The 24,402-nt window shown below is 36.6% G+C and overlaps 1 protein-coding gene across 2 annotated transcripts; it reads right to left on the bottom strand.

The window, feature by feature from the left end:
• Nucleotides 1-85: 85 nt before the first annotated feature.
• cdk5r1b (cyclin dependent kinase 5, regulatory subunit 1b (p35)) lies at nucleotides 86-23,811 on the bottom strand. Of its 2 annotated transcripts, XM_062055092.1 has the most exons (3): nucleotides 23,477-23,809; nucleotides 16,971-18,063; nucleotides 86-1,390 (listed from the first exon to the last, which is right to left on the bottom strand). In XM_062055092.1, the coding sequence occupies exons 2-3, from the start codon at nucleotides 17,873-17,875 to the stop codon at nucleotides 1,375-1,377; spliced, it is 921 nt and encodes a 306-aa protein (XP_061911076.1). In that variant the 5' UTR covers nucleotides 17,876-18,063; nucleotides 23,477-23,809; the 3' UTR covers nucleotides 86-1,374. The 2 variants fall into 2 exon arrangements, with proteins under 2 accessions (XP_061911076.1, XP_061911077.1); XM_062055093.1 differs by lacking the exon at nucleotides 86-1,390 and having other exon boundaries at nucleotides 16,967-18,063; nucleotides 23,477-23,811.
• Nucleotides 23,812-24,402: the final 591 nt, after the last annotated feature.

Consider the following 24,402-nt stretch of genomic DNA (forward strand, 5'->3'; position numbering starts at 1 on the left):
TTTCTACCCCTTAATTTAGACTTTATTTTCTCATAATTATGAATTTCTTATCATTTAATCTCCTAATTGTGACATTTTATCTCATAATTTTTGACTTTCTTATCTCATAACTACGACTTATCTCATAATTATGCATTTCTACCCCTTAATTTAGACTTTATTTTCTCATAATTATGAATTTCTTATCATTTAATCTCCTAATTGTGACATTTTATCTCATAATTTTTGACTTTCTTATCTCATAACTACGACTTATCTCATAATTATGCATTTCTACCCCTTAATTTAGACTTTATTTTCTCATAATTATGAATTTCTTATCATTTAGACTTTCTTATCCCATAATAACGACTTATGATCTAATTACTATTATCTTATAATTGCAATGTCTTTTATCTCAAAATTCTGACTTTCTAATTTCATAGTTTATGATTTTTTTATGGCATAATTATGACTTTTTATCTCATAATTATTCATTTTTGTCTCAATCTTTCGACTTTCTTGCATGTACATTTAGACCACACGATCTCATAATTCAGAACGTTCCACTTGCTACTTCTGGTGTGATAGTAGTCAGGAGGTGGAAACGACGTTGAAGACCAAAGTCTGAACAATCAGCACTTTGAGAGTGTGCATGTGGACATGGCCGAGTACGACGTGTAGCGAAGCCTTCTCTGCAGCGTATCTGGAAAGGAGGTTTGTCCTTGATGAAAGCGAGCGTGGAGAAATGTTGATGCTGAAAAAGACACGTTTGATGCTTGCAACCTCCTTCAAAGTCACTTTGGCACATGAGGGGACGATTGGTGGCAAAATAACTCTTGTGATTGTTGGACAAACGTCAACTATTTGTGTTTTAATGCCGGAATCTTCCTTCTAGTCCTAACATGATTGATCTTATTATTGTTATGAAGGTTGTTCCCGCCATAAAGGCGTTTCAGATGAGAGAATAAATCCCTGGCAGCCATCTTCACGTCCTCAAAGAGAAGATGGTCACAAGAAGTGAGAAGATATGGCGGCCATTCAACATGGAAGCAAACTACCTTGGAGGAGAAGAAGAAGAAGAAGAAGTAGCAAAACGCAAGCAGAGCTAAATCATCAAGTGTGGCGTGCAAAAAGGTGACAAAGATGAGTTTGTTCCAGGAAAAGCCAGAAGTAAATAAAACCTCCAAACATCCAGAAAAATCGAGAGAAAAAAAAAAGCTTGTCGTCCTCTGGCCAAAAGTCCCACAATGCAACACTGCGTCCTTTGTCCTCCAGAAGGAGCGCCTGGCCCGGGACGAGCTTGGCTGTCTCATTGGGCGCCACAAGTCCACTGATGGGGGCGGGGCTTCCTGCCGGCTGTCTCCGTCAGTGCTGCGAGACCGCCAGCGCCGGTCAGGCGATGGCCCTCCTGCAGGGCGCACAGAGGTCAAAGGTCAGAGGATAGAATATTATTGTAAAAGGACACCTCGTTGGGCCGGGGGTCGAACCAGCAACCCTTCGGTTACAAGACAGCCGCTCTACCTACGGAGTCATGACACCGCGGTAGTCACTTTCACGTAACAAAGTTGTTAGCATGTTGCTAACTGCTAGCATTTTAGCCAAATTTGTAGGTATGAGACTGAAAGCCATAGATATTGTTACTTGGCGCTATCTTGTTAGCACGTTAACGGTTACTATTTTAGCCAAATTTGTAGGTATGAAACTGAAAGTTGTGGGTATTGTTACCAGTGTTGGGACTAACACGTTACTTTTTAACGCCTTACCGTAACGCCGTTATTTTCGGCGGTAATTAGTAGTCTTAACGCGTTATTTTTTATATTCAGAAACTCAGTTACCGTTACTACATGATGCGTTACTGCGTTATTTTACGTCAGTTTTTATGTAGTATCTGCTAGAAACTGAGAAGATCTGAGTGTGTTTTATTGGAGAGCTGCAGTGTCATCCTTCTGAATCTTCCTGTCACAAGAGGCGCGCTGTGTGTGTGTGTGTGTGTGTGTGTGTGTGTGTGTGTGTGTGTGTGTGTGTGTGTGTGTGTGTGTGTGTGTGTGTGTGTGTGTGTGTGTGTGTGTGTGTGTGTGTGTGTGTGTGTGTGTGTGTGTGTGTGTTTACTAACAAGACATCAGGGCGGAGCCGAAGCCGAGTTTCTTAACATGGAGATATTCTCACTACTTTTCTTTTGTCGAGCACAAAGAAAAGAACATTTTAGTTAAATGTAAGTTGTGTCTTGGATCAAAGATCCCGTCGACTGCCCGAAACAACAATTCAAATCTGCTGAAACAGCTACAAAAGCAACATGCTTCGACAAAGCTAGTAAAGAGAGACACAATTCACCTCCACCTCCACCTAAGGATTTTAACGGAGGGACTGCTAGCCAGGACAACATTGATAGAGCCATTGCGGCGTATGTGGTAGAAGACATGCAGGCTATTTCTACAGTGGAGTCACCCGATTTCAGGCAGCTAATTAGCATGATAGCGGACGGCAAATGGCACGAAAAACATTTTCCACGTACCTGGACACAGTGGACAGTGAGTATATAAACATGGAAAGCAAGCTAAAGAAGACACTCCAAACTCTGCCTCTGCTCATCATTCAGCAATTAAGGTACACACTCTGTCAATTCTCTTATATAATCTTTCATTCTAGACTTCTAGAGTGTTTGATTATCACATCACTCTAAATGTATAGACTATGAAGTTCACAAACATAAAGAGGGATCCTAGTGGGCCAGGCCAATCTTTCCTTATCTCTAAACTAAAAGTGGGGAAATGTGTAGAATGTTCTGGGCGTCAGTACAGTGTTGATCTCCTGAAGACATAGTTTTATTTCACAATTCCTTGAGAGAAAAAAAGGCCTGGTTAGGCTTTGTGTATGTCATGTGTGCCTTCCTTGGGTGAAGCTAGGTTTACAGCTATGTTGTTATTTTGCTGTTTGTTACTTATGTATTTTATGTTGCAGCTATTTAGAATAGTTTTGTCAATTTGTTCTGGCCCAAAATAAATTGTCCCTTTAGAACATATCTTTGTCTTTGTGTGTTGTATGTAGACCACATTGCTTAGCACAGTTCAGTGATGCAAATGCATGCCAAGTTGATCAACAGATTGTATTATTCTCCACTGCAATAACTACTGAAATGAAGGCTAAAAGGGCATTAATGGTATCTTTAAAAAAAGAAAAGAAAGTAGAAGTAACTAAATAGTTACTTTTCACAGTAACGCATTACTTTTTGGTGTAAGTAACTGAGTTAGTAACTGAGTTCCTTTTGAAATAAAGTACAGAGTAACTAGTTACTGTTTTTCAATAACTAACCCAACACTGATTGTTACTTGGTGCTAGCTTGTTAGCATGCTAAATGTTAGCATATTAGCCCAGTTTGTAGGTATGAAACTCAAAATCATAGATATTGTTACTTGGCGCTATCTTGTTGGCATGCTAACTGCTAGCATTTTAGCCAACTTTGTAGATACGAAACTGAAAGTCATCGGTATTGTTACTTGGCGCTATCTTGTTAGCATGCTCAATGTTAGCATTTTGGCCAAGTTTGTAAGTATGAAACTGAAAGTTATGGGTATTGTTACTTGGTGCTTGCTTGTTAGCATGATAACTGTTAGCTTTTTAGACATGTTTGTGGTTATGAAACTGAAAATCATAGATATTGTTACTTGGCGCTATCTTGTTAGCATGCTAAATGTTAGCATTTTAGCCAAGTTCGTAAGTATAAATGGAAAGCCATGGGTATTGTTACTTTGTGCTCGCTTGTTAGCACGCTAAGTGTTAGCATTTTTGCCAAGTTTGTAGGTATGAAACTGAAAATCGTGGGTATTATTACTTGGTGTTATCTTGCTAGCATGTTAACTTAGCATATTAACATTTTACTCAATTTTGAAGCTACAACAATTAGGTCATGAGTACTGTTACTTGGCGCTATCTTGCTAGCATGGTGACTGTTAGCATGTTGGGCAATTTTATTGGTATAAAATGAAAAGTCATGGATATTGTTACTTGGTGTTATCTTGCTAGCCTGTTAACAGTTAGCATGTTAGCATTTTAGCCAAATTTTTAGGTGTGAAACAAAGTCATGGGTGTTTTTACTTGGTCCTAGCTTGTTAACATGTTAACTGTTGGCATTTTAACCACGTTTGTAGGTATGAAACTGAAAAACACAGATATTTTTACTAGGCCCTATCTTGTTAGCATACTCAATGTTAGCATTTTAGCCAAGTTCGTAAGTATAAATTGAAAGCCATGGGTATTGTTACTTGGTGCTGGCTTGTTAGCACGCTAACTGTTAGCATTTTCGCCAAGTTTGTAGGTATGAAACTGAAAATCGAGGGTATTGTTACTTGGTGTTATCTTGCTAGCATGGTGACTGTTAGCATTTTAGGGAAATTTTGTTTGTAAAAATGAAAAGTCATGGATATTGTTACTTGGTGTTATCGAACTTGCCTGTTAACAGTAGGCATGTTAGCATTTTAGCCAAGTTTTTAGGTGTGAAACTGAAAGTCATGGGTATTGTTACTTGGTCCTAGCTTGTTAGCATGTTAACTTAGCATATTAACATTTTACTCAATTTTGTAGCTACAAGAATTAAGTCATGAATACTGATACTTGGCGCTATCTTGCTAGCATGGTGACTGTTAGCATTTTGGGCAATTTTGTTTGTAAAAATGAAAAGTTATGGATATTGTTACTTGGTGTTATCGAACTCGCCTGTTAACAGTAGGCATGTTAGCATTTTAGCCAAGTTTGTAGGTGTGAAACTGAAAGTCATGGGTATTGTTACTTGGTCCTAGCTTGTTAGCATGTTAACTTAGCATATTAACATTTTACTCAATTTTGTAGCTACAAGAATTAAGTCATGAATACTGATACTTGGCGCTATCTTGCTAGCATGGTGACTGTTAGCATTTTGGGCAATTTTGTTTGTAAAAATGAAAAGTTATGGATATTGTTACTTGGTGTTATCGAACTCGCCTGTTAACAGTTGGCATGTTAGCATTTTAGCCAAGTTTGTAGGTGTGAAACTGAAAGTCATGGGTATTGTTACTTGGTCCTAGCTTGTTAGCATGTTAGCTGTTAGAATTTTAGCCACGTTTGTAGGTATGAAACGGAAAATCATAGATATTGTTACTTGGCGCTGTCTTGCCAGCATGATGACTGTTTGCATTTTGGTCAATTTTGTTTGTAAAAATGAAAAGTCGTGGATATTGTTACTTGGTGTTATCGAGTTCGCCTGTTAACAGTTAGCATGTTAGCATTTTTGCCAGGTTTATAGGAATAAAAGATAGTACTTTATTGATTCCTTCAGGAGAGTTCAGTCAAACTAGGAGTCATGGGTATTGTTACTTGGTGCTCGCTTGTTAGCACGCAAACTGTTAGCATTTTTGCCAATTTCGTAGGTATGAAACTGAAAATCGTGGGTATTGTTACTTGGTGTTATCTTGCTAGCATGTTAACTTAGCATATTAACATTTTACTCAATTTTGTAGCTACAAGAATTAGGTCTTGAATACTGATACTTGGCGCGATCTTGCTAGGATGATAACTGTTAGCATTTTAGCCAAGTTCGTAAATATAAAATGAAAAGTCGTGGATATTGTTACTTGGTGTTATCGAACTCGCCTGTTAACAGTAGGCATGTTAGCATTTTTGCAAAGTTTATATGAATAAAACTAGGTGTCATAGGTGTTATGTTACTTGGCGTTAACGTGCTTGCACGCTAACTGTTAGCATTTTTGCCAAGTTTGTAGGCATGAAACTGAAAATCGTGGGTATTGTTTCTTGGTGTTATTTTGCTAGCATGTTAACTTAGCATATTAACAGTTTACTAAATTTTGTAGCTACAAGAATTAGGTCATGAGTCCTGTTACTTGGTCCTGGCTTGTTAACATGTTAATTGTTTGCATTTTCGCCAAGTTTGTCGGTACAAAACTGAAAATCGTAGGTATTGTTACTTGGTGTTATCTTGCTAGCATGTTACCTTAGCAAATCAACATTTTACTCAATTTTGTAGCTACAAGAATTAGGTCATGAGTACTGTTACTTGGCGCTATCTTGCTAACATGATAACTGTGAGCATTTTGGGCAATTTTGTTAGTAAAAATGCAAAGTCATGGATATTGTTATCTTGCTAGCCTGTTAACAGTTAGCATTTTTGCCAAGTTTATAAGAATAAAACTAGGAGTCATGGGTGTTGTTACTAGATGCATGCTAACTGTTAGCATTTTAGCCAATTTTGTAGGTATGAAACTGAAAATCATGGGTATTGTTACTTGGTCCTAGCTTGTCAGCATGTTAACTGTTAGCATTTTAGGTATGAAACTGAAAATCATAGATATTGTTACTTGGCGCTGTCTTGCCAGCATGATGACTGCTAGCATTTTGGTCAATTTTGTTTGTAAAAATGAAAAGTTGTGGATATTGTTACTTGGTGTTATCGAGTTTGCCTGTTAACAGTTAGCATGTTAGCATTTTAGCCAAGTTCGTAGGTGTGAAACTGAAAGCCATGGGTATTGTTAGCATTTTTGCCATGTTTAAAGGAATACGTTAACGTGCTTGCATGCTAACTGTTAGCATTTTGGGCACTTTGTTTGTAAAAACGAAAAGTCATGGATATTGTTACTTGGTGTTATGTAACTGTTAACAGTTAGCATTTTTGCCAAGTTCATAGGAATAACACTAGGAGTCATGAGTGTTGTTACTTGGCGTTTACGTGCTTGCATGCTAACTGTTAGCATTTTGGCCAAGTTTGTAGGCATGAAACTGAAAATCGTAGGTATTGTTACTTGGTGTTATCTTGCTAGCATGTTAACTTAGCATATTAACAGTTTACTCAATTTTGTAGCTACAAAAATTAGGTCATGAGTCCTGTTTCTTGGCGCTATCTTGCCAGCATGGTGACTGTTAGCATTTTGGGCAATTTTATTGGTACAAACTGAAAATCGTGGGTATTGTTACTTGGTGTTATCTTGCTAGCATGTTAACTTAGGATATTAACATTTTTCTCAATTTTGTAGCTACAAGAATTAAGTCATGAAAATACTTGGTGCTATCTTGCCAGCATGATGACTGTTAGCATTTTGGTCATGTTTGTGGGTATGAAACTGAAAATCGTAGATATTGTTACTTGGCGCTATCTTGTTAGCATGATAAATGTTAGTATTTTAGCCAAGTTCGTAAGTATAAAAACTGAAAGCCATGGGTATTGTTACTTGGTGCTCGCTTGTTAGCACGCTAACTGTTAGCATGTTCACCAAGTTTGTAGGTATGAAACTGAAAATCTTGTGTATTGTTACTTGGTGTTATCTTGCTAGCATGTTAACTTAGCATTTTAGTCAATTTTGTCGTGGGTATTGTTACATGGTGTTATCTTGCTAGCCTGTTAACAGTTAGCATGTTAGCATTTTAGCTAAGTTTGTAGGTGTGAAACTGAAAGTCATGGGTATTGTTAGCATTTTTGCCATGTTTAAAGGAATAAAACTAGAAGTCATTGGTGTTGTTTCTCGGCGTTAACTTGCTTGCATGCTAACTGTTAGCATTTTGGGCACTTTGTTTGTAAAAACGAAAAGTCATAGATATTGTTACTTGGTGTTATGTAACTGTTAACAGTTAGCATTTTTTGCCAAGTTCATAGGAATAATACTGGGAGTCATGGGTGTTGTTACTCGGCGTTAACGTGCTTCCATGCTAACTGTTAGCATTTTGGGCACTTTGTTTATAAAAACGAAAAGTCATGGATATTGTTACTTGGTGTTATCTAACTGTTAACAGTTAGCATTTTTGCCAAGTTCATAGGAATAACACTAGGAGTCATGGGTGTTGTTACAAGTCGTTAACGTGCTTGCATGCTAACTGTTAGCATTTTGGGCACTTTGTTTATAAAAACGAAAAGTCATGGATATTGTTACTTGGTGTTATTTAACTGATAACAGTTAGCATTTTTTGCCAAGTTCATAGGAATAACACTGGGAGTCATGGGTGTTGTTACTCGGCGTTAACGTGCTTGCATGCTAACTGTTAGCATTTTGGGCACTTTGTTTATAAAAACGAAAAGTCATGGATATTGTTACTTGGTGTTATGTAACTGTTAACAGTTAGCATTTTTTGCCAAGTTCATAGGAATAACACTAGGAGTCATGGGTGTTGTTACTCGGCGTTAACATGCTTGCATGCTAACTGTTAGCATTCTGGACACTTTGTTTATAAAAACGAAAAGTCATGGATATTGTTACTTGGTGTTATTTAACTGATAACAGTTAGCATTTTTTGCCAAGTTCATAGGAATAACACTGGGAGTCATGGGTGTTGTTACAAGTCGTTAACGTGCTTGCATGCTAACTGTTAGCATTTTGGGCACTTTGTTTATAAAAACGAAAAGTCATGGATATTGTTACTTGGTGTTATCTAACTGTTAACAGTTAGCATTTTTTGCCAAGTTCATAGGAATAACACTGGGAGTCATGGGTGTTGTTACTCGGCGTTAACGTGCTTACATGCTAACTGTTAGCATTTTGGGCACTTTGTTTATAAAAACGAAAAGTCATGGATATTGTTACTTGGTGTTATCTAACTGTTAACAGTTAGCATTTTTTTGCCAATTTCATAGGAATAACACTGGGAGTCATGGGTGTTGTTACTCGGCGTTAACGTGCTTGCATGCTAACTGTTAGCATTTTGGGCACTTTGTTTGTAAAAACGAAAAGTCATAGATATTGTTACTTGGTGTTATGTAACTGTTAACAGTTAGCATTTTTTGCCAAGTTCATAGGAATAACACTGGGAGTCATGGGTGTTGTTACTCGGCGTTAACGTGCTTGCATGCTAACTGTTAGCATTTTGGGCACTTTGTTTATAAAAACGAAAAGTCATGGATATTGTTACTTGGTGTTATCTAACTGTTAACAGTTAGCATTTTTGCCAGGTTCATAGGAATAACACTAGGAGTCATGGGTGTTGTTACAAGTCGTTAACGTGCTTGCATGCTAACTGTTAGCATTTTGGGCACTTTGTTTATAAAAACGAAAAGTCATGGATATTGTTACTTGGTGTTATCTAACTGTTAACAGTTAGCATTTTTTGCCAAGTTCATAGGAATAACACTGGGAGTCATGGGTGTTGTTACTCGGCGTTAACGTGCTTACATGCTAACTGTTAGCATTTTGGGCACTTTGTTTATAAAAACGAAAAGTCATGGATATTGTTACTTGGTGTTATCTAACTGTTAACAGTTAGCATTTTTTTGCCAATTTCATAGGAATAACACTGGGAGTCATGGGTGTTGTTACTCGGCGTTAACGTGCTTGCATGCTAACTGTTAGCATTTGGGGCACTTTGTTTGTAAAAACGAAAAGTCATGGATATTGTTACTTGGTGTTATGTAACTGTTAACAGTTAGCATTTTTTGCCAAGTTCATAGGAATAACACTAGGAGTCATGGGTGTTGTTACTCGGCGTTAACGTGCTTGCATGCTAACTGTTAGCATTTTGGGCACTTTGTTTGTAAAAACGAAAAGTCATAGATATTGTTACTTGGTGTTATGTAACTGTTAACAGTTAGCATTTTTTGCCAAGTTCATAGGAATAACACTAGGAGTCATGGGTGTTGTTACTCGGCGTTAACATGCTTGCATGCTAACTGTTAGCATTTTGAGCACTTTGTTTGTAAACACGAAAAGTCATGGATATTGTTACTTGGTGTTATGTAACTGTTAACAGTTAGCATTTTTTGCCAAGTTCATAGGAATAACACTAGGAGTCATGGGTGTTGTTACTCGGCGTTAACGTGCTTGCATGCTAACTGTTAGCATTCTGGGCACTTTGTTTATAAAAACGAAAAGTCATGGATATTGTTACTTGGTGTTATCTAACTGTTAACAGTTAGCATTTTTTGCCAAGTTCATAGGAATAACACTGGGAGTCATGGATGTTGTTACTCGGCGTTAACGTGCTTGCATGCTAACTGTTAGCATTTTGGGCACTTTGTTTATAAAAACGAAAAGTCATGGATATTTTTACTTGGTGTTATGTAACTGTTAACAGTTAGCATTTTTGCCAAGTTCATAGGAATAACACTGGGAGTCATGGGTGTTGTTACTCGGCGTTAACGTGCTTGCATGCTAACTGTTAGCATTTTGGGCACTTTGTTTATAAAAACGAAAAGTCATGGATATTGTTACTTGGTGTTATGTAACTGTTAACAGTTAGCATTTTTTGCCAAGTTCATAGGAATAACACTAGGAGTCATGGGTGTTGTTACTCGGCGTTAACATGCTTGCATGCTAACTGTTAGCATTTTGAGCACTTTGTTTGTAAACACGAAAAGTCATGGATATTGTTACTTGGTGTTATCTAACTGTTAACAGTTAGCATTTTTTGCCAAGTTCATAGGAATAACACTGGGAGTCATGGATGTTGTTACTCGGCATTAACATGCTTGCATGCTAACTGTTAGCATTTTGGGCACTTTGTTTGTAAAAACGAAAAGTCATGGATATTGTTACTTGGTGTTATGTAACTGTTAACAGTTAGCATTTTTTGCCAAGTTCATAGGAATAACACTGGGAGTCATGGGTGTTGTTACTCGGCGTTAACGTGCTTGCATGCTAACTGTTAGCATTTTGGGCACTTTGTTTATAAAAACGAAAAGTCATGGATATTGTTACTTGGTGTTATGTAACTGTTAACAGTTAGCATTTTTGCCAAGTTCATAGGAATAACACTGGGAGTCATGGGTGTTGTTACTCGGCGTTAACGTGCTTGCATGCTAACTGTTAGCATTTTGGGCACTTTGTTTATAAAAACGAAAAGTCATGGATATTGTTACTTGGTGTTATGTAACTGTTAACAGTTAGCATTTTTTGCCAAGTTCATAGGAATAACACTAGGAGTCATGGGTGTTGTTACTCGGCGTTAACATGCTTGCATGCTAACTGTTAGCATTTTGAGCACTTTGTTTGTAAACACGAAAAGTCATGGATATTGTTACTTGGTGTTATGTAACTGTTAACAGTTAGCATTTTTTGCCAAGTTCATAGGAATAACACTAGGAGTCATGGGTGTTGTTACTCGGCGTTAACGTGCTTGTATGCTAACTGTTAGCATTTTGGGCACTTTGTTTATAAAAACGAAAAGTCATGGATATTGTTACTTGGTGTTATCTAACTGTTAACAGTTAGCATTTTTTGCCAAGTTCATAGGAATAACACTGGGAGTCATGGATGTTGTTACTCGGCGTTAACGTGCTTGCATGCTAACTGTTAGCATTTTGGGCACTTTGTTTATAAAAACGAAAAGTCATGGATATTGTTACTTGGTGTTATCTAACTGTTAACAGTTAGCATTTTTTGCCAAGTTCATAGGAATAACACTGGGAGTCATGGATGTTGTTACTCGGCGTTAACATGCTTGCATGCTAACTGTTAGCATTTTGGGCACTTTGTTTGTAAAAACGAAAAGTCATGGATATTGTTACTTGGTGTTATGTAACTGTTAACAGTTAGCATTTTTTGCCAAGTTCATAGGAATAACACTGGGAGTCATGGGTGTTGTTACTCGGCGTTAACGTGCTTGCATGCTAACTGTTAGCATTTTGGGCACTTTGTTTATAAAAACGAAAAGTCATGGATATTGTTACTTGGTGTTATGTAACTGTTAACAGTTAGCATTTTTGCCAAGTTCATAGGAATAACACTGGGAGTCATGGGTGTTGTTACTCGGCGTTAACGTGCTTGCATGCTAACTGTTAGCATTTTGGGCACTTTGTTTATAAAAACGAAAAGTCATGGATATTGTTACTTGGTGTTATGTAACTGTTAACAGTTAGCATTTTTTGCCAAGTTCATAGGAATAACACTGGGAGTCATGGGTGTTGTTACTCGGCGTTAACGTGCTTGCATGCTAACTGTTAGCATTTTGGGCACTTTGTTTATAAAAACGAAAAGTCATGGATATTGTTACTTGGTGTTATGTAACTGTTAACAGTTAGCATTTTTGCCAAGTTCATAGGAATAACACTGGGAGTCATGGGTGTTGTTACTCGGCGTTAACGTGCTTGCATGCTAACTGTTAGCATTTTGGGCACTTTGTTTATAAAAACGAAAAGTCATGGATATTGTTACTTGGTGTTATGTAACTGTTAACAGTTAGCATTTTTGCCAAGTTCATAGGAATAACACTGGGAGTCATGGGTGTTGTTACTCGGCGTTAACGTGCTTGCATGCTAACTGTTAGCATTTTGGGCACTTTGTTTATAAAAACGAAAAGTCATGGATATTGTTACTTGGTGTTATGTAACTGTTAACAGTTAGCATTTTTGCCAAGTTCATAGGAATAACACTGGGAGTCATGGGTGTTGTTACTCGGCGTTAACGTGCTTGCATGCTAACTGTTAGCATTTTGGGCACTTTGTTTATAAAAACGAAAAGTCATGGATATTGTTACTTGGTGTTATGTAACTGTTAACAGTTAGCATTTTTTGCCAAGTTCATAGGAATAACACTAGGAGTCATGGGTGTTGTTACTCGGCGTTAACGTGCTTGCATGCTAACTGTTAGCATTTTGGGCACTTTGTTTATAAAAACGAAAAGTCATGGATATTGTTACTTGGTGTTATGTAACTGTTAACAGTTAGCATTTTTGCCAAGTTCATAGGAATAACACTGGGAGTCATGGGTGTTGTTACTCGGCGTTAACGTGCTTGCATGCTAACTGTTAGCATTTTGGGCACTTTGTTTATAAAAACGAAAAGTCATGGATATTGTTACTTGGTGTTATCTAACTGTTAACAGTTAGCATTTTTTTGCCAATTTCATAGGAATAACACTGGGAGTCATGGGTGTTGTTACTCGGCGTTAACGTGCTTGCATGCTAACTGTTAGCATTTTGGGCACTTTGTTTATAAAAACGAAAAGTCATGGATATTGTTACTTGGTGTTATCTAACTGTTAACAGATAGCATTTTTGCCAAGTTGATAGGAATAACACTAGGAGTCATGGGTGTTGTTACAAGTCGTTAACATGCTTGCATGCTAACTGTTAGCATTTTGGGCACTTTGTTTGTAAAAACGAAAAGTCATGGATATTGTTACTTGGTGTTATGTAACTGTTAACAGTTAGCATTTTTTGCCAAGTTCATAGGAATAACACTGGGAGTCATGGGTGTTGTTACTCGGCGTTAACGTGCTTGCATGCTAACTGTTAGCATTTTGGGCACTTTGTTTATAAAAACGAAAAGTCATGGATATTGTTACTTGGTGTTATGTAACTGTTAACAGTTAGCATTTTTGCCAAGTTCATAGGAATAACACTGGGAGTCATGGGTTTTGTTACTCGGCGTTAACGTGCTTGCATGCTAACTGTTAGCATTTTGGGCACTTTGTTTATAAAAACGAAAAGTCATGGATATTGTTACTTGGTGTTATGTAACTGTTAACAGTTAGCATTTTTTGCCAAGTTCATAGGAATAACACTGGGAGTCATGGGTGTTGTTACTCGGCGTTAACGTGCTTGCATGCTAACTGTTAGCATTTTGGGCACTTTGTTTATAAAAACGAAAAGTCATGGATATTGTTACTTGGTGTTATGTAACTGTTAACAGTTAGCATTTTTTGCCAAGTTCATAGGAATAACACTGGGAGTCATGGGTGTTGTTACTCGGCGTTAACGTGCTTGCATGCTAACTGTTAGCATTTTGGGCACTTTGTTTATAAAAACGAAAAGTCATGGATATTGTTACTTGGTGTTATGTAACTGTTAACAGTTAGCATTTTTGCCAAGTTCATAGGAATAACACTGGGAGTCATGGGTGTTGTTACTCGGCGTTAACGTGCTTGCATGCTAACTGTTAGCATTTTGGGCACTTTGTTTATAAAAACGAAAAGTCATGGATATTGTTACTTGGTGTTATGTAACTGTTAACAGTTAGCATTTTTGCCAAGTTCATAGGAATAACACTGGGAGTCATGGGTGTTGTTACTCGGCGTTAACGTGCTTGCATGCTAACTGTTAGCATTTTGGGCACTTTGTTTATAAAAACGAAAAGTCATGGATATTGTTACTTGGTGTTATGTAACTGTTAACAGTTAGCATTTTTTGCCAAGTTCATAGGAATAACACTGGGAGTCATGGGTGTTGTTACTCGGCGTTAACGTGCTTGCATGCTAACTGTTAGCATTTTGGGCACTTTGTTTATAAAAACGAAAAGTCATGGATATTGTTACTTGGTGTTATGTAACTGTTAACAGTTAGCATTTTTTGCCAAGTTCATAGGAATAACACTAGGAGTCATGGGTGTTGTTACTCGGCGTTAACGTGCTTGCATGCTAACTGTTAGCATTTTGGGCACTTTGTTTATAAAAACGAAAAGTCATGGATATTGTTACTTGGTGTTATGTAACTGTTAACAGTTAGCATTTTTGCCAAGTTCATAGGAATAACACTGGGAGTCATGGGTGTTGTTACTCGGCGTTAACGTGCTTGCATGCTAACTGTTAGCATTTTGGGCACTTTGTTTATAAAAACGAAAAGTCATGGATATTGTTACTTGGTGTTATCTAACTGTTAACAGTTAGCATTTTTTTGCCAATTTCATAGGAATAACACTGGGAGTCATGGGTGTTGTTACTCGGCGTTAACGTGCTTGCATGCTAACTGTTAGCATTTTGGGCACTTTGTTTATAAAAACGAAAAGTCATGGATATTGTTACTTGGTGTTATCTAACTGTTAACAGATAGCATTTTTGCCAAGTTGATAGGAATAACACTAGGAGTCATGGGTGTTGTTACAAGTCGTTAACGTGCCTGCATGCTAACTGTTAGCATTCTGGGCACTTTGTTTATAAAAAGGAAAAGTCATGGATATTGTTACTTGGTGTTATCTAACTGTTAACAGTTAGCATTTTTGCCAAGTTCATAGGAATAACACTAGGAGTCATGGGTGTTGTTACTCGGCGTTAACGTGCTTGCATGCTAACTGTTAGCATTTTGGGCACTTTGTTTATAAAAACGAAAAGTCATGGATATTGTTACTTGGTGTTATCTAACTGTTAACAGTTAGCATTTTTGCCAAGTTCATAGGAATAACACTGGGAGTCATGGGTGTTGTTACTCGGCGTTAACATGCTTGCATGCTAACTGTTAGCATTTTGGGCACTTTGTTTGTAAAAACGAAAAGTCACGGATATTGTTACTTGGTGTTATGTAACTGTTAACAGTTAGCATTTTTTGCCAAGTTCATAGGAATAACACTAGGAGTCATGGGTGTTGTTACTCGGCGTTAACGTGCTTGCATGCTAACTGTTAGCATTCTGGGCACTTTGTTTATGAAAACGAAAAGTCATGGATATTGTTACTTGGTGTTATGTAACTGTTAACAGTTAGCATTTTTTGCCAAGTTCATAGGAATAACACTAGGAGTCATGGGTGTTGTTACTCGGCGTTAACGTGCTTGCATGCTAACTGTTAGCATTTTGGGCACTTTGTTTATAAAAACGAAAAGTCATGGATATTGTTACTTGGTGTTATGTAACTGTTAACAGTTAGCATTTTTTGCCAAGTTCATAGGAATAACACTGGGAGTCATGGGTGTTGTTACTCGGCGTTAACGTGCTTGCATGCTAACTGTTAGCATTTTGGGCACTTTGTTTATAAAAACGAAAAGTCATGGATATTGTTACTTGGTGTTATGTAACTGTTAACAGTTAGCATTTTTTGCCAAGTTCATAGGAATAACACTAGGAGTCATGGGTGTTGTTACTCGGCGTTAACGTGCTTGCATGCTAACTGTTAGCATTTTGGGCACTTTGTTTATAAAAACGAAAAGTCATGGATATTGTTACTTGGTGTTATGTAACTGTTAACAGTTAGCATTTTTGCCAAGTTCATAGGAATAACACTGGGAGTCATGGGTGTTGTTACTCGGCGTTAACGTGCTTGCATGCTAACTGTTAGCATTTTGGGCACTTTGTTTATAAAAACGAAAAGTCATGGATATTGTTACTTGGTGTTATCTAACTGTTAACAGTTAGCATTTTTTTGCCAATTTCATAGGAATAACACTGGGAGTCATGGGTGTTGTTACTCGGCGTTAACGTGCTTGCATGCTAACTGTTAGCATTTTGGGCACTTTGTTTATAAAAACGAAAAGTCATGGATATTGTTACTTGGTGTTATCTAACTGTTAACAGATAGCATTTTTGCCAAGTTGATAGGAATAACACTAGGAGTCATGGGTGTTGTTACAAGTCGTTAACGTGCCTGCATGCTAACTGTTAGCATTCTGGGCACTTTGTTTATAAAAAGGAAAAGTCATGGATATTGTTACTTGGTGTTATCTAACTGTTAACAGTTAGCATTTTTGCCAAGTTCATAGGAATAACACTGGGAGTCATGGGTGTTGTTACTCGGCGTTAACGTGCTTGCATGCTAACTGTTAGCATTTTGGGCACTTTGTTTATAAAAACGAAAAGTCATGGATATTGTTACTTGGTGTTATCTAACTGTTAACAGTTAGCATTTTTGCCAAGTTCATAGGAATAACACTGGGAGTCATGGGTGTTGTTACTCGGCGTTAACATGCTTGCATGCTAACTGTTAGCATTTTGGGCACTTTGTTTGTAAAAACGAAAAGTCACGGATATTGTTACTTGGTGTTATGTAACTGTTAACAGTTAGCATTTTTTGCCAAGTTCATAGGAATAACACTAGGAGTCATGGGTGTTGTTACTCGGCGTTAACGTGCTTGCATGCTAACTGTTAGCATTCTGGGCACTTTGTTTATGAAAACGAAAAGTCATGGATATTGTTACTTGGTGTTATGTAACTGTTAACAGTTAGCATTTTTTGCCAAGTTCATAGGAATAACACTAGGAGTCATGGGTGTTGTTACTCGGCGTTAACGTGCTTGCACGCTAACTGTTAGCATTTTAGCCAAAATATCTTTCCTGTTACTTGGCTACAAAGACGTCCGACCCCCGGCCCCGGCGCCCCCTCACCGGTCCAGTCCGATGAGCAGGCGGCTGCGCTCCTCCTCCTTCTGGCTCTCGTTCTTGAGGTCGGCGAAGACCTGGGTGAAGTAGTGCGGGTCGGAGTTGATCTGCAGCATCTTGGCGCTCATCAGGTCTATGATGGACAGGCAGCGGTCCCAGAAGGCCTCCTTGGAGCTCTCCACCAGGAAGGGCTTGAGCGGGTAGGAGATCTCGTTGCCCATGTAGGAGTAGGACAGGTAGAGGCAGGTGAGCAGCACGGCCTGCAGCTCGTGCTCGCCGGCCACCTCCGAGGAGACCACGTCGCGGCACAGCATGTAGACGAAGACCACGTTGGCCGGCGTGATGAAGCCCTGGTCCTGCCAGCCCTGCAGCAGCAGAGAGCGGTCCACGCTACGCAGCCACAGGACGGGCTCGGTGGGCGACAGGTGCTTGAGGCGGTAGCAGCGCCGGCACAGGAAGTCGCCCAGGCAGCGCAGCAGCTCGCTGGTGGACGCCTGCACGATCACCCTCTTGGGGGTGCCGGGCGCCGGGGCGGGCGCCTTCTTGGCCGGCGACGGCTCCTTGTTGTTGTTGTTGGCGGCGCTCTTGGTCAGGGCGGGGGTGCTCTGGTCCTGGCCGAAGGAGGCCAGGTTGGCGCACGACTGCGACTTCTTCAGGTTCTCGGAGTTCAGCTGGCTCACGTTGTTCTGGTAGGTGGCGTTGGGCTGCACCTTCTTGGAGCTCTTCTTCTTGGCCGACACCGCCACGATGCGTTTCCACGGCAACACGTTGATGAGCGAGTGGCGCTTCAGGTTCTTGTCTTTGGCGTTCTTGCTGTTCTGCACCGCCGTGTAGTGGCCCACTGTGGCCGGCCCGTCCTCGAACAGGGCCGCCTTGCGGTAGCTGGGCGACAGGGACAGCACGGTTCCCATGGCGACAGGGGGGTGCTTGTTCTGCCTGCCGGGGGGAGCGTGGAGAAGGTGCGGATGGTGCCGGCCTGCTGGCTGCTGCTGTGGGACCGGACCGAGGAGACCTCAGAGGAGTCTGCGATCACCTGGTCTCGCTTAGGCTTTGGCTGTCCAGACGGGGGCTGATGATGATGATGATGATGATGATGATGCTGCAGGCAAAGACAGATCAATGTTCAGAAAAATCCTCTTTTTTGACCGCTTGGTCTTATTTGACATTAAATACACTTATTTTACACCTACTGTACAGTACATGCACTTATTGTACATTAAATACACTTATTTTATACTTATTTTACATTACATACACTTATTTGTATACTTATTTTACATTACATACACCTATTGTACATTACATACACTTATTTTTATACTTATTTTACATTACATACACTTATTGTACATTACATACACCTATTGTACATTAGATGCCCTTATTTTACATACACTGATTGTACACTTATTTTACATTGTATACACCTATTGTACATTACATGCACTTATTTTACATTACATACACCTATTGTACATAACATACACTTATTTATATACTTATTTTACATTACATACACCTATTGTACATTACATACACTTATTTTATACATATTTTACATTACATACACCTGTTGTACATAACATACACTTATTTATATACTTATTGTACATTACATACACCTACTGTACATTAGATGCACTTCTTTTACATATACTGATTGTACACTTATTTTACATTGTATACACCTATTGTACATTACATACAGTAATGTTACATACAATTATTGTACACTTATTTTACATTACATACACCTATTTTATACTAATTTTACATTATATACACCTATTGTGCATTACATGCACTTATTTTACATACACTTATTGTACACTTATTTTATATTACATACACCTATTGTACATTACATGCACTTATTTTACATTACATACACCTATTGTACATAACATACACTTATTTATATACTTATTTTACATTACATACACCTATTGTACATTACATACACTTATTTTATACATATTTTACATTACATACACCTATTGTACATAACATACACTTATTTATATACTTATTGTACGTTACATACACCTATTGTACATAACATACACTTATTTATATACTTATTGTACGTTACATACACCTATTGTACATAACATACACTTATTTATATACTTATTGTACGTTACATACACCTATTGTACATTACATACACTTATGTTATACATATTTTACATTACATACACCTATTGTACATTACATACACTTATTTTATACATATTTTACATTACATACACCTATTGTACATTACATACACTTATTTTATACATATTGTACATTACATACACCTATTGTACATTAGATGCACTTCTTTTACATATACTGATTGTACACTTATTTTACATTGTATACACCTATTGTACATTACATACAGTAATGTTACATACAATTATTGTACACTTATTTTACAATACATACACCTATTTTATACTTATTTTACATTGCATACACTTATTTTACATTAAATACACTTATTGTATACTTCTTTTACATTACATACACTTATTTTACATTAAATACACTTATTGTATACTTATTTTACATTACATACACCTATTGTACATTACAAACACTTATTGTATACTTATTTTACATTACATACACCTGCTATACATTACATACACTTATTTATACTTATTTTACATTACATACCCCTACTGTACATTACAAACACTTATTTTATACTTATTTTACATTACATACACCTATTGTACATTACATGCACTTATTTTACACATATTTTACATTACATACACCTATTGTACATTACATACACTTATTGTATATTTATTTTACATTACATACACCTATTGTACATTACATGCACTTATTTTACATACACTTATCCTACACTTATTTTACATTACGTATACGTACTGTACATTATATACACTTATTCTATACTTTTTTTTACATTACATACACCTACTGTACATTACATACACGTATTTTACATTACATACACCTACTGTACATTGAATACACTTATTTTATACTTATTTTACATTACATACACCTATCATATACTACATACACTTATTTTACATTACATACACCTATTGTACATTACATACACTTATTTTATACATATTTTACATTACATACACCTATTGTACATTAGATGCACTTATTTTACATATACTGATTGTACACTTATTTTACATTGTATACACCTATTGTACATTACATACAGTAATGTTACATACAATTATTGTTCACTTATTTTACATTACATACACCTATTTTATACTTATTTTACATTACATACACTTATTTTACATTAAATACACTTATTGTATACTTATTTTACATTACATACACTTATTTTACATTAAATACACTTATTGTATACTTATTTTACATTACATACACCTATTGTACATTACATGCACTTATTTTACATTACATACACCTGCTATACATTACATACACTTATTTATACTTATTTTACATTACATACCCCTACTGTACACTACAAACACTTATTTTATACTTATTTTACATTACATACACCTATTGTACATTACATACACCTATTTTACACATATTTTACATTGCATACACCTATTGTACATTACATACACTTATTTTATATTTATTTTACATTACATACACCTATTGTACATTACATACACTTATTTTATATTTATTTTACATTACATACACCTATTGTACATTACATGCACTTATTTTACATAGACTTATTCTACACTTATTTTACATTACGTATACGTACTGTACATTATATACACTTATTTTATACTTTACATTTACATTACATAAACCTACTGTACATTACATACACCTACTGTACATTGAATACACTTATTTTATACTTATTTTACATTACATACACATATCATATACTATATACACGTATTTTACATTACATACACCTATTGTACATTACATACACTTATTTTATACTTATTTTACATTACATGCACCTACTGTACATTACATACACTTATTTTATACTTATTTTACATTACATGCACCTATTGTACATAACATACACTTATTTTATACTTATTTTACATTACATGCACCTATTGTACATAACATACACTTATTTTATACTTATTTTACATTACAAACACCTACTGTACATTACATACACTTATTTTATACTTTTTTTTACATTACATACACCTATTGTATATAACATACACTTATTTTATACGTATTTTACATTACAAACACCTACTGTACATTACATACACTTATTTTATACTTTTTTTACATTACATACACCTATTGTATATAACATACACTTATTTTATACTTATTTTACATTACATACACCTACTGTACATTACATGCACTTATTTTACATACACTTATTGTACACTTATTTTACATTACATACACCTATTTTACATTACATACACTTACTTTATACGTATTTCATATTACATACACTTACTTTATACCATTTTACATTACATACACTTATTTTACACCTATTGCACATTGCATACACTTATTTTATAGGTATCTTACCTCACATACACCTTTTTTACACTTATTTTCCATCAATTACACTTATTTATTCCTATTTTACATTACATACCCTTATTTTATACCCATTTTACAACACATATGCTTATCTTATAGTTGAGAGTATGTTATGGTGCATACACTTACTTTATAATTATTTGTCATTACATACACTAATGTTATATCTATTTTACAATATATACACTTCATTTCCATCACATATGCTTATTGTATAGTTATTTTAATTTACATAGACTTATTTCGTACTACTTTTCTACTGCATACTCTTATTTTACATTCTATACCCTTTTTTTTTAACCTTAACATACACTTATTATATGTTTATTTACGTTGCATACTCATATTTTATACCTTTTTTACATAGCATATGCTTATTTTACTTCATTTCATTTTACAATAGTCACTTGTTTTTTTCCCTCACATACACTTACTGTATGTTATTTTACCTTACATACACTTATTTTAGTCTCTCTTTCCATTACATACACCTATTTTATACCCATTTTACAATACACACTTATTTTACATCACATACATGCACTTACTGTATGCTTATCTGACATTACATACACTTATTTTATACTTACTTTACATTACATACATTTATTCTATTTTACATATTTTATGCTTATTTTACATTATAAACACAACTTATACATTACATGCATTTATTTTACAATACATACTGTATGCTTATTTTACAATACATACACTTAAAGCTGTATACTTATTCAACATTATTCCCATGTCCTTTTTTTTTTTTTTTTTTACAATACATGTAATTTTACATTACATTGCATAAACATATATTTTACACTTATTTTACTACAATTCTTACTTGAATTCACTTATTTATTTGTGTTTCAGTTCATAGAGAGTGTATTACTTAACATTATTTGCACTTATTTAACCCTTATTTTAAATTTTGCATATATTTAACATTGGAAAATAGACTGTTTATTATTTATTTTATACTGTATATACAATTATTACTTAACACTGTACACATCTTTTTTGACATTACCCCCAAATGACTACTCTATATATTTTGCATTATATTTCACTTTAGTGTTTGACGTTATTTAAAGTAAAGTTTACATTATGCAAATGTACTTTACATTTAATGCCATGCTTGATAGTACACACAATTATTATTCATACAGTGTAGTCATGAAGGCTTATGAGCTGTATTGATTGGACTCAGCAGTGGTGATGGCTCAGGCTGATTCACATACGTACATGTAAACATACATACACACACACAGAGAGAGACCTTGCAGCAAGATGATCACACTGCAATAATCCTCACTGGAGTGTATAAAACTGAGCTCCTCCATGCAGCACGATATAAAAAGATGACTCGAAGAATAATAGTGCACTGCAGCTAGTCTGTTTGACCCTAAAAGGATCCACACTCATTAACATTTCATGAGGACAGATCCATATTTTATATTTTATGGCCGAAGGCTGCTGACTGAATCATGCATCATCAATTTTGTTTTGCTTTAAATGTAAACATCCATAAAAAAGACAGCTCCAGGTCCATTTAGGTGCTGGTAGAATATAGATGTTTATATATGCTGACATGTTTGTCCTCCTCACTGCAGCAGCCATGAAGACACATGCACGGTGATGGACCGAGCCGAATCCTCGGTGCATCACCGTGCATCACTTCGGCGTCGTCATTTGACATAAAAAAAATCACGTTTCGGCCCCACTGCGTGGATTCAAAGCTCGTTTGGCGGATTTCGAATGGGGATTCAGGGTGAGGGATGCTCTCCGCGGTGCTGAAGCTGAGCGTGTGCAGGCGTCGACGTGAGGCTATTAATAACCTGCGTGCAACAAAAAAAAAAAGACATCTCCTAACCTATAGATGAGTATATATTTTGTCCTTTCATCCTTTTTGTATATTTAATGAAAAAAAATATATTTTAGAAAAATGTCGCAAAGATGGAAAAAAAATAAAATCGCCTTACCGGATGTCCAAATGGCTGCGCCTGGTGATGAAGACGAGCTTCGTGGCGCTCATAGAAGGCAACTGGCGAGCATCTCGGTGAAAAGAATAAATCCGATGGAGGGGAGGAAACAAACAAGCGTGTTTGTGGACACGGGCGATGGAGGATGCTGCTGCCGCGCCGGCTGCTGTTGCGCGGTGTTGTGCTTGGCGATGGTGCAAAGGCGGTGGTCGGGCGCCTCTCTCTCGCTGCAACGCCACCTGCAGCCGCTCGGGAGGCGAGTGTGCAGCTGAATGGGCTTCATTCACAACGGGCACCTGAACGCACCACAGAGCGTCGACTTATTCGCGCCGCTGTGATTGGAGGACGCGCCGCTTATTTGACCCAATTCGAGGCGCGCTGACACCGATCCATCATCCTCAATAACTAATGTGCCGCCAGATAAGATCATTGACGTGTGACGTCAGCAAACGATGACAAGATTGCTCCAAGACAATAAAACCGAAACAGTTCCATAAGTTCTTTTTTTTTTTTTTTGTCACTTTAATCATTCTGTAAATAACATTAACAATACAGATATCAAAATGATACGATTTAAAAAGTATATCTTGAAGTTCGGAATGAAAAACACGTCTATTTTTACGGTTTTTCACCACATTTCCCAGCATGCACCCGGCGCCGCAACGTAACGTAATGACGTCACGTCCTAGCGTCCTCCTTATTCAGGCTGCACTGACAAGATTGTTTAAGACAAAACAATAAACCGCTTCAAACAAAACAAAACAAAGGTTTTTTGTTGCTTCAATCATCCTGTAAACAACAAATAAATAAAAATATTAAACTAATACGGATTACAAAGTATACACATTCGAAAATGAATGTAAGTAAATATATAATGCAAACGATGTATATTTTCGCGAGAGCTTGTTTTGTTTTCATTAGACCAC

The sequence above is a fragment of the Entelurus aequoreus genome, linkage group LG08, assembly GCF_033978785.1.
Source record: "Entelurus aequoreus isolate RoL-2023_Sb linkage group LG08, RoL_Eaeq_v1.1, whole genome shotgun sequence".
NCBI lineage: Eukaryota > Metazoa > Chordata > Actinopteri > Syngnathiformes > Syngnathidae > Entelurus > Entelurus aequoreus.

Coding starts and splice junctions, on each gene's coding strand:
- cdk5r1b (XM_062055092.1), bottom strand. CDS start 17,875: ATGGGAACCGTGCTGTCCCTGTCGCCCAGCTACCGCAAGGCGGCCCTG.